General features: G+C 42.3%; 1 protein-coding gene across 1 annotated transcript in view; it reads right to left on the bottom strand.

The window, feature by feature from the left end:
• Window positions 1-10741, bottom strand: part of LOC110503029 (protein sidekick-2) — a 396532-nt gene extending 385791 nt beyond the window's left edge. Inside the window, exon 1 of the mRNA XM_036960765.1 lies at window positions 9646-10741. Coding sequence (XP_036816660.1) covers window positions 9646-9781 — 136 coding nt within the window. The 5' untranslated portion in view covers window positions 9782-10741. The remainder of the gene's footprint in view (window positions 1-9645) is intronic.
• Between the last annotated feature and the right edge of the window lie 1313 nt (window positions 10742-12054).

Raw genomic sequence — 12054 nt, 5'->3', positions numbered from 1 at the left:
ATCAGACCTGCACAAAGGTCAGATGGAATTTTGGACCATTGCTCTTTACAAAACTGTTTCAGTTCAGCAATATTCTTGGGATGTCTGGTGAGAACTGCTCTCTTGAGGTCATGCCACAGCATCTCAATCGGGTTGAGGTCAGGACTCTGACTGGGCCACTCCTGAATTAATATTTTCTTCTGTTGAAGCCATTCTGTTGTTGATTTACTTCTGTTTTTTGGGGTCGTTGTCCTGTTGCATCACAAAACTTCTGATGAGCTTCAATTGGCGGACAGATAGCCTAACATTCTCCTACAAAATGTCTTAATAAACTTGGGAATTCATTTTTCAGTCAAAGATAGCAAGTTCTCCAGGCCCTGAGGCAGTAAAGCAGCCCCAAACTATGATGCTCCCTACAACATGCTTTACAGTTGGGATCAGTTTTTGCTGTTGATGATGGTGTGCTGTGCCTTTTATTTGCCACTGTAAATGGAGGTAAGAAAATTAGACTTGGCTTTGGCAGAATATCTCTGTGTAGATTAATGCTTGATAAACCTATAAGCAAACACACACACACACACACACACACACACACACACACACACACACACACACAGAGAGTGAGAGAGATCTAACTACACAGCCAAGAGGCAGAGTGAAAAAAGGCCAAAGAAACCTCTCTTTTGTTGAATCAGTCAAAAGCTCCACAAACAGATGCAGTAGCCATACACATTTTACCATTATTTAACTAGGCAATTCAGTTCAGAACAAATTCTTATTTAATGAAAGCCTACCAGATTAACTGCCTTGTTCAGGGGCAGAACGACAGCTCATGGATTTGATCCAACAACCTTTCAGTTACTGGCCCAAAGCTCTAAACACTAGGCTACCTGCTGCGTGTCATTCTTCACATTAATGAATATCCAATCTCCATAGGGGCTGGCTGCCATTCTTTCCATACTACACAATGTAATACTAATAGCAAGGGTATGGTAACAGTGTACGTGTTCTCTATATAGGGCATAAGGCCACAGGGCGGCAGGGTAGCCTAGTGGTTAGAGCATTGGGCTAGTAACCGGAAGGTTGCAAGTTCAAACCCCCGAGCTGACAAGGTTGTTCTGCCAATGAACAAGGCAGTGTTCCTAGGCTGTCATTGAAAATAAGAATTTGTTCTTAACTGACTTGCCTAGTTAAAATAAATAAACTGGTCAAAAGTAGTGCACTGTATAGGGAATAGGGTGTCATTTGGGATGCAACCAGTGAGTTTCTGAGAAGGTTTCTCTCTCTGTGGACTCTATTAGTCATCCTGATGAATTAAGATTCAGAGCACTAGTAAGATCAACAGGCCCCTGCAGTCACTTTAATACAGTATAAGGCACTTCCTCTCCAGTAATGATTCCATATACTCCTCCTTTATGCTTCCTGTAATTGGAGAGTGCTACTGAGAGAGAGAGAGAGAGAGAGAATGAAGCAGGGGAAGAGACAGCAGGTGGTGTGGTTTTCTGCAATATAAATCAATCTGTGTGTGTATGTGTGTGTGTATCATAATGAGCGCACCATGCTTGGTTATAGTGAGTATTGTGGGTAAACGTGCTCAGAATAGCGTAGTGGCTGTGTGGATCACTAACTGTAGTGTGTATGCTGTGTGGCAGTGTGGATCACTAACTGTAGTGTGTATGCTGTGTGGCAGTGTGGATCACTAACTGTAGTGTGTATGCTGTGTGGCAGTGTGGATCACTAACTGTAGTGTGTATGCTGTGTGGCAGTGTGGATCACTAACTGTAGTGTGTATGCTGTGTGGCAGTGTGGATCACTAACTGTAGTGTGTCTGCTGTGTGGCAGTGTGGATCACTAACTGTAGTGTGTATGCTGTGTGGCAGTGTGGATCACTAACTGTAGTGTGTATGCTGTGTGGCAGTGTGGATCACTAACTGTAGTGTGTCTGCTGTGTGGCAGTGTGGATCACTAACTGTAGTGTGTATGCTGTGTGGCAGTGTGGATCACTAACTGTAGTGTGTATGCTGTGTGGCAGTGTGGATCACTAACTGTAGTGTGTATGCTGTGTGGCAGTGTGGATCACTAACTGTAGTGTGTATGCTGTGTGGCAGTGTGGATCACTAACTGTAGTGTGTATGCTGTGTGGCAGTGTGGATCACTAACTGTAGTGTGTCTGCTGTGTGGCAGTGTGGATCACTAACTGTAGTGTGTATGCTGTGTAGCAGTGTGGATCACTAACTATAGTGTGTATGCTGTGTGGCAGTGTGGATCAGAAATATAAATAGATCATAAATATATACTCTGAGGCGCTGCTCTAGGCCACAGACAGCCCTCCGCGTGGCGGGCGGGCAGGCAGGGCCATGGGGATGGAGAGGCAGGAAAAAAGGGGACCACGTTCTCCAGGGATGTCCATGAGGCAAACAGAGATGAAACTAGATATGTGTTTTTTTTACAGCATCAGAGCATCAAGGTTGTTTTTTACTTCAGCATGTGTGTTTTTTCCAAGGCTGAGCTTTTGTGTTAGACTAAAACTTGGGCAATTTCCTTTGAGAGTTACAGAGAGTCTGTAGAACATGACCAGGAGGTTAAGCTGACCTGCTCCCTAGAATATTTAACAACCTTGCTGCTGGCTGGTGCCAGTTACATCTCCTTTCACTTCTTCTCTTGCTGACTCCTCAACAGTCAATCTCATATCAGCAGAACAAGGACGCTTGTGATCACACCAAAGCCCACAAGGCTTTGAAACAGAACAACAAAAATCAACAAAATGAGGAAAATGTTCCCTATCTAAATGTTTTTCAAACTGCAGTTTGCAGAACCATCCTTGACTGGATGTCTCCTCAAGGTCTCTGGCTGCCTCATACAGTGGATTGCGAAAGTTTTCACCCCCTTGGCATTTTTCAAATGTTGTTGCCTTACAACCTTGAATTAACATGGATTTTTGGGGGGGTGTATCATTTGATTTACACAACATCCCTACCACTTTGAAAAATATCAATATTTTTTATTGTGAAAAAACAAGAAATAAGATTAAAAGAAAATGAAAACTTGAGCGTGCATAACTATTCACCCCCCCCCCCCCCCCCCCCCCCCCCCCCCCCAAGTCATTACTTTGTAGAGCCAGCTTTTGCAGCAAATCCATCTGCAAGCCTCTTGGGGTATGTCTCTATAAACTTGGCACATCTAGCCACTGGGATTTTTGCCCATTCTTCAAGGAAAAACTGCTCCAGCTCCTTCAAGTTGGATGGGTTTCGCTGGTGTACAGCAATCTTTAAGTCATACCAAAGATTCTCAATTGGATTGAGGTTGGGATTTGACTAGGCCATTCTAAGACATTTAAATGTTTCCCCTTAAACCACTCGAGTGCTGCTTTAGCAGTATGCTTAGGATCATTGTCCTGCTGGAAGGTGAACCTCCTGCCCAGTCTCAAATCTCTGGAAGACTGAAACAAGTTTCCCTCAAGAATTTCCCTGTATTTAGCGCCATCCACCATTCCTTCAATTCTGACCAGTCCCTGCCGAAGAAAAACATCCCCACAGGATGGTGTTCTTGGGGATGTTTTGGGGTGATGCGAGGTGTTGGGTTTGCGCCAGACATAGCTTTTTCCTTGATGGCCAAAAAGCTACATTTTTTGTCTCATCTGACCAGAGAACCTTGTTCATATGTTTGGGGTGTCTCCCACATGCCTTTTGGTGAACACCAAACTTGTTTGCTTATTTTCTTCTTTAAGCAATGGCTTTTTATGGCCACTCTTCCGTGAAGGCAAGCTCTGTGGAGTGTACGGCTTAAAGTGGTCCTATGGACAGATACTCCAATCTCCAAAGTGGAGCTTTGCAGGTCCTTCAGGGTTATCTTTGGTCTCTTTGTTGCCTCTCTGATCAATGCCATCCTTGCCTGGTCTGTGAATTTTGCTGGGCAGCCCTCTCTTGGCAGGTTTGTTGTGGTGCCATATTCTTTCAATTTTTTAATAATGGATTTAAATGGTGCTCCGTGGGATGTTCAATAAAATGCAAATTAATTACATAAAAATCATACAATGTGATTTTCTGGATTTTTGTTTTAGATTCCGTCTCTCACAGTTGAAGTGTACCTATGATAAAAATTACAGACCTCTACATGCTTTGTAAGTAGGAAAACCTGCAAAATCGGCAGTGTATCAAATACCTGTTCTCCCCACTGTATGCACACACCACATTTCCGTTTTTTTTTTTCTCCATTTCATTTTTAAATATGTTGTTTTTTTCATTTCACTTCACCAATTTGGAATATTTTGTGTATGTCCATTACATGAAATCCAAATAAAAATCTATTTCAATTACAGGTTGTAATGTAACAAAATAGGAAAAACACCAAAGAGATGAACACTTTTGCAAGGCACTGTACAATCAGAAAGTGGCCTTCTTTGATGGAATTGCATTTGGAGAGAGAGAGCATAAGAAATATGTCATGAGGCTTAGCTAGCCATGCTTACCATTCAATGCTCACATACTTAGACCAAACTAAATCAAACTTCAACTTTCAAGTGTCAAGGGTCAAGGATAGCATCCAAATTGTCAGTCATGGCGATCTAAAAATGACCCCCATTCTAAACATCCCCAGCATTCCGTGCAGGACGGAAGACTGAGAGACAAAGGGAGAAGCTGCGCAATCGTAAATACAGTATTTTATGCATTCTAAATTACCGCCCATTTGGAAATGGAAAATGCAATAAATATTTACTCTGAGCTGCGCTTCGGTAGGTTGGTGGTAGATGGAAGGCCGTGTTGCCAAACCGAGTCCTTTGTCCTTTGAAGAATGTCTCTGGTGGTCAATTGGAAATGTTGTAGTAACGTTGTTGTGTGATAGACGGGATACTCTGTCTGTTCCTTCCCTCGTTTGCAGCTGCTGTTGCTAACTAAATGGCTAGGAGGTACTGTATCACTTCTGTAGTGAATAAGAGATCAAAGTTCATACCATTCGCAACCAAAGCTCACGCTGATGTTGGCTTCGTTCTGTAGTTATTATCTGAACCATTCTGACATTGGACTGTCGTCCTCACATCCTCGGAAAAGGAGGTTATATTGTCGTCAAGGCTTTATATAGGAAGGGAGAGGAGGGCGTGTTTGAAAGGTTTATAACCCATGCCCCTTCACAGGGGCGGGCCAATCTTATGAAAACCCAAATGTCTCATTTGGAAGCTAAAATTACATTTCATCTCTTCACCAATAATTTTATATTCAAACATTTAAATTGAACAACAATTCCATGTGAATCGATAACTACAATGTGCAGACTTTCCACTGTAGAGTTTATGTCATCTTATCATTGATGAGAGTGTCTCAGGTGACAACCGAACTGACATCATATTCATTAAGTACCACCGCATATGTTCAATTGGACGGATTACCCGAATATAGTTAATTTCCCCCACCTTCTGATGTTCCCAGAATCTCTATGTTTACCAAGGGGTTTTTTAAATTTCACATCAGTAAGGTAGAGAGAGAAAAAAGGGGGGAAGAGGTATTTATGACTGTCATAAACCTACCCCCAGGCCAATGTCATGACACCAAACATGACATTCCAATAAAGTCCTCCCCTGCTACTCTGAATTCCAAAATAGAACCTCGTTAAAGATGGCCCTCAACAGCAGGCGACCAGAGCCCATTGTGTCTACAAGGACCAGTAAATGAGGAAAGGATCAGAAATGGAGAGAAACTGTGAGAGACAGTATGCCGTAGCTATAAATGTCAGATCTGGCATAATATATGTGGCGAGCCAGGCTGGGGTGTGCTTTGTCACCCTGGTTTATTTAGGTAATTTATCATAGCTATGCTTATGCGAAGTAAGGTAGCATGCCATACGGGGCTTTCAGCTCGCTCCACGGGTCCTTTCCTCTGAACACAAATCCAACAGCCAATGATTGGCAGGAAAGAACAATGTTTAGACAAACCGTCAACGTCGATTCCGTAGTGTAGCTTTCACGAGCTAGCGAAACCATAATAACCCTCCCTCACTCACTTGTGTCTCCATGACATAAACAGTGTAAAGAACACATGCAGACCAGCTTGTAGCTACACACTAGTTCATTATTATAGAAGAACATAAAGACCTCACTGCTGAATACTCCCTCTAGTTCATTATTATAGAAGAACATAAAGAACTCACTGCTGAATACTCCCTCCAGTTCATTATTATAGAAGAACATTAATTGCTCACTGCTGAATACTCCCTCTAGTTCATTGTGTTCTTCAATGTTGCATACTGATGTTTGACATGACAGTGGATATGCAGAGTACTGGACCTCCTCTAGTGCATCTTTTCTATAGATCTTTAATGCAGGTCATTAGTATACTTCAGTCCACTCTAATGCATACTCTTCTGCTCTGCCTCTGTTGAAAGGCCATTTTACTTAGACTGATCATTAAAATGTGGGTGACGGCGGACACAAACACACATTAAAACGGACGGGGCTGTCCGTCCAGAGTCAGGTCGCTCTGCTCTGCTCGCCTCCTAATGTCCTTTAATCATTGGAGGGAAAGGGCCCGGGTCACTGTGCTCTCAACTAGCAGTGATGCACTCAGAGACAGTATGAGGAGTGTCCAATTAATTCCGGTGGGTCTTGACCCCTGAATCAATAATGAAAGTTTGGCCGGGCAGGCAATGCTGCCAGAGCTGAATAGACAGAGCACAGCACTGGCATCTATAGCCACACCATCTTCCTCTACATACAGTATTCACATACACACACTCTCTCTCTCTCTCTCTCTCTCTCCCACTACCTCTCACACGCACACAAACACACACAATCCCAGAACACACACACACTCTCTTTCTCTCTCTCTCTCTCTCTCTCTCTCTCTCTCTCACACACACACAAAGTGTGAAAAGTCACAGTGTCAAGATTGTTAATCCCATGATGCATAAAGTATCAATTCTCAGTAAATGTCAGAGGGAGCGGATCTGCCCTCAAAAATGATGGATATAGCTCTACTTGCAATATCTCAGTATCCCTGTTTGTTTAATTCTAGTGTGAATCCCAAATGACACCCTATTCCATTTATAGTGCACTACTTTTAACAAGAGCTGGTGAAAAGTAGTGCACTATATAGGGACTTATGGTGTCATTTGGACTGCAAATCCAGTCTCCTCTTCATTGTATTTTACAGTGGTACAATGATGCTGAGGGCTTAGACGACATCTCCAGAGGTAACGCAGCTCATCCCCTATAGCAGCAGCAATACCTGCATCCCAATTACCTTACCATACTGCTCCACTGGCTTCTGCAGACACAAGCAGGGGAGGGTGAGGGAAGAGGTGAAGAGGAAGGAGGAGGAAAGGAGGGATGGGGGGGTTCAACCAGAGGATACTATCTCTGCTTCTGGATACTCCCTCTCTCTCTCTTTAACTACCTCTCTCACGTGTTCTATTCAAACAGTAATCTGGCTCAAACTTTATATAGTGCAGTATAGAGGTATGAAAAAAAAACATTCTAAATGCACACTTTAAAGGAATTTAAAGCCTTCATGGCCGTTTTAATACATTTCCAGTAACAATATTAATGTACACTGAGTGTACAAAACATTAGGAACACCTTCCTAATATTGAGTTCCACCCACTTTTGCCCTCAGAACAGCCTCAATTTGTCAGGGCATAGAGTCTACAAGGTGTCTAAAGTTGGCTGGATGTCCTTTGGGTGGTGTACTATTCTTGATAAACAAAGGAAACTGTTGAGTGTGAAAAACCCAGCAGCATTGCAGTTCTTGGCACACTCAAACGAGTGTGTCTGGCACCTACTGCCATACCCGTTCAAAGGCACTTGAAGAGAGAATGGACACACATACATAGTTAAGCTCACAATAACCCCTGAGTATTGAGAGTATTGTCAGCACTGTAATTCCAGTCTTTTCCCCCAAACTCTGAATTGTTGCCGTTTTTATAGTCAAGTCAAATAAAAATGTGTTTGTCACATGCGCTGAATAAAACAAGTGGACTGTGTAATGCTTACTTACAAGCCCTTAACCAACAATGCAGCTCAAGAAATAGAGTTACGGAAATATATACTAAATAAACTGAAGTATAGAATAACAAGTAACACAATAAAATAACAATAACGGGGCTATATACAGGGGATGCCGATACCGAGTCAATGTGCAGGGGCACCAGTTAGTCCAGGTCATTTGTACCTGTAGGTAGGTGTAAAGTGACTATGCATAGATAATAAACAGAGAGTAGCAGCAGTGTAAAAACAAAAAGGGGGTGGGGGTTCAATGTAAATAATCCTGGTGGACATTTAAATATTTTCGTCTTGCCCATTCACCCTCTGAATGGTACACATAACATAATCATGACTCAATTGTCTCAAGGCTTAAAAATCCTTATTTAACCTGTCCCCTCCCCTTCATCTACACCGATAGAAGTGGATTTAAAACCTTGTAACCTCAATAAGGGATCATAGCTTCACCTTGTCAGTCTATGTCCTAGAAAGAGCAGGTGTTCCTAATGATTTGTACACTCAGTGTATGTGCGCAGGGTAGGGGTGCTGGAGGGGGACACCTGCTACATAATTATTATACATTAGCCTACCCCCTTTCTCTCTTTACCTCCTTATGAAAATGCTGGGCAGTGGGTACTCATATCCACCGCCTCTGGGGATCAGTTCCAGGCTAAATAACTATGAAGAATAATTTCTGCTCCAGCCACCAACATGGCTTCTGTAACTAAATTCACACGGAAGGTACCTTTCCCTTTGAGGACATCAACTCCAGTGGGTGAAAATGTCCCACAAGTGGCTATAGGCCTCTCTGTGAGAAGATAGGGCGACATAATTCAGTCACAAACACGCATGCACACAGACAGACACACACACACACAGTCTCTTTTCACATTCAGTATGTTTTGCCCTAGCAGTATTTTATGAATATCAGCATGTGCTGTATCTGTTTATTTACAGCTGGTTGTTTGCTATGCAAACATTCATCTGGATGGGACCCCGCCTGATTAATTCATTAGGATGTATTAATTAAATGAGTATGTTCACACAGCTGGGCTTCTAATGACAAATTCATAGCGAGTGTTCAAACGTCAGAATAATATTTACCCTAACACTATTTTTAATAACAGTTGAAAATAATTAATCTTAATTTCAAATTACATCAATTAAAAACATGTCACTCCAACTGCCGATGCCAAATACAACATAGTGTATCATTATTTGTAAAGTAAGAGCAAGTCTGACATCAGCCAGATAAGTAAATTATAATACGTTATACGTTATAATGCGTTATGGATTGATCATGACAGATGCATGTTCGATTAGCTGTTGAGTTCACTGACATATATCAACTACTCCAATTTGTCCTCATGGTAATGCACTCTACTGCATTAGAAAAGCACTGTCATGACATGCATGTCAAGACATGCATGTCATGACATAGAGAGAGAAGAGAGAGAGACAGAGAGAGAGAGAGAGAGAGAGAGAGAGCCACTGCTCGTAAGTTACCATAAGAAGTGTATATAATTATATTTATCATTCCTTACTGTGACTTTATAGAAATAGGCTATACAGTACCGCTTTCAAGCTCCACAGATGAGGACATGGGGACCATTCATGAACGTTGTTCCACGAAAGCACTGCATGATAAAGGGACATAAAGCCTGCACTGGTGTATTACACAAACGGAATTATTTTACCTTGAGCTGTTGTGTAGTGGATAAACAGAGAAAACAATAAAATCCATGTGGCACGCCACCTCAATCCAGGCGAATCCCCAACCATTGTCCCCAGCCGGACTAAATGCGCAGCGTGTGTCAGGCACACTGGATACATGTTGCTCTGCTGTGGTGCTGACCAAGTCTTCCCAGAGTTCTCTGTGTGCCGGTGTGGATGCTGTTACTGTCCTCTCTCCGTGAACGCTGTTGCCGCTGAAACCGGGCAATCTCCGGGCGCTCGAGCGAGAACAAGCTATCCAACAAGCGCCAACTGCTCAGAAGGAACGATACGTGAAGCGGGTCAATTTAAAGCTTTGCCGTCACACATATGACGTAAAGAATGCCAACAAATATATAAGCCCAAAAATGCAATTATCGGTAGGCTTATGCAATAACGCAGTCATCCAGCAACGTATTTTTCATTTTAAACGTTTCCCCTGTGGATAAAAATACACCGCTTTTTATGTTTGAACAAAATTGTAGCATACACTCACTGACAGTCGTGGGTTTCAGTCTGTATTGCAAGGTGGCAAACCTATTTCTACCTATTACGAATTGCAAGAAAACAGCTTGAACCTATCTGTGTTCCTTTGAAAAAATATTTTTCAGATTGCAGAGCAGAGTTCAATCATAGGCAGTTCAAATTCTCACTGCACCTGCATCGGAGCAAGTTAAAACATACAATGTCAATATAAGCAAAGGCAACAATTTAATCTGCAATAGTTTTCCCCTTTCCAAAAAAGTTAATGAAGTTTATCCTTTGTTGATGGTGAGTCTGATTCTCTCTGGTCGTTTTGAATATGGGAGAGCGCGAGAGAGAACCGGTTAGCTCCCTGTTACGTGCTCGAGCAACATCCGCGATACTCCCCTCATGAGAAGCCAAAGTTTCCAAAGCCTATTCCCACGTCAGGTCCGGCAATTCCTTTGGTATAAATTCATCTATTCACTCAGTGGTAGTGGTAAATTACGCGGGAAGTATAGGGAGAAGGGGAGTGGGAGAAAAACTTAAAATAACCACGCTATCATCCACAGCGGAGGAGCCCGGTCTTACGCTTTAAAGGCAGCGTCCACTGTTCCCTGTGAGAATCCAGGACTGACTGTCGGTCTGCGTCCTACATGCGCGTGTATGGCAACGTTAGCAGGTTGCCACCACGCGGCAGAGCCCAATAAAGCATCAAGCGATGGAGAACAGATTAGCAAGTGATGGAGAACTGTCTACCAAACGATGGAGAACAGCCCATGACCAACATGCGTAGAGGTAAAGTCCCCGTTCTTAACGAAACAAATATGTGCCTTGTTGATGAATAAATAATTGCAATGTTCGTTGATACTGTAGATCTAGGCCTAGTCAAGACATCAATTAAACTCATGTTTGCTGCTAGGTTACAGTAATAGGTTGAATAGCTATGTGCGTCTGTACAATTTATGGGTATTGTCCTCCATAAGCCAACACATGATCTACCCTTACAAAGTCCTTGCTACCAGCAAGATTTCAGAGAGTAAGCTAAAGTGCATCTTGTCATGGGAAACAAACAGAGACAGACATGTGCTGAGGCTGTCAATGTAGAGCTTGATTAATTTTGACAAGTGAATATTCAAACACCATTTGGACATGTTCACTGTACTAAGAATGGGATTTGCACGTTTATCCTGAGGAGAATGGTGGCCAAGACAACATTGTTGAATCAACATATGGTGGACAGTCTGAGACTCATGAATATGGAAGGGATGTGTGTGTTTCTATAGGTGTGTGTGTGTGTGTGTGTGTGTGTGTGTGTGTGTGTGTGTGTGTGTGTGTGTAACTATGCTTGTGGGGACCAGAAGAATAGTAAACAAACACAAATTTGACCATCGGGGGACATTTTGTTGGTCCCCACTTGGTCAAATAATATTTCTAGGGGTTTAGGGTTAAGGTTAGAATTTGTGTTAGGGTTAGAATAAGGTTTAGGGTTAGGGAAAATACGATTTTGAATGTGACCGAATTTTGTGTCCCCACAAGTTTAGTTGTACAGGACTGTGTGTGTGTGGAGAGAGAGAGAGATACCCACACACACAGAGAAAAAAAGAGAGAGAGAGAGAGAGAGAGAGAGAGAGAGAGAGAGAGAGAGAGAGTGAGAAAGAGAGAGACGAATAGTGCCTTCGGAAAGTATTCAGACCCCTTGACATTTTCGACATTGTGTTAGGTTACAGCCTTATTCTAAAATTGTTTAAATTGTTTTTCCCACTTAGTCAATCCACATACAATACCACATAATGACAAAGCAAAAACAGGATTTTAGAAATCTTTACTCATTTATTAAAATGAAGAAAACAAATGAAATATCACATTTAAATAACTAATCAGACCTTTTGGCTCAGTACTTTGTTGAAAGTGGACTCCAATCAGGTTGT

Source organism: Oncorhynchus mykiss, chromosome 23, assembly GCF_013265735.2.
Source record: "Oncorhynchus mykiss isolate Arlee chromosome 23, USDA_OmykA_1.1, whole genome shotgun sequence".
Classification (NCBI taxonomy): domain Eukaryota; kingdom Metazoa; phylum Chordata; class Actinopteri; order Salmoniformes; family Salmonidae; genus Oncorhynchus; species Oncorhynchus mykiss.
The sequence above is the reverse complement of the archived record's forward strand: the minus strand, read 5'-3'. Positions and strand labels throughout refer to the sequence as shown.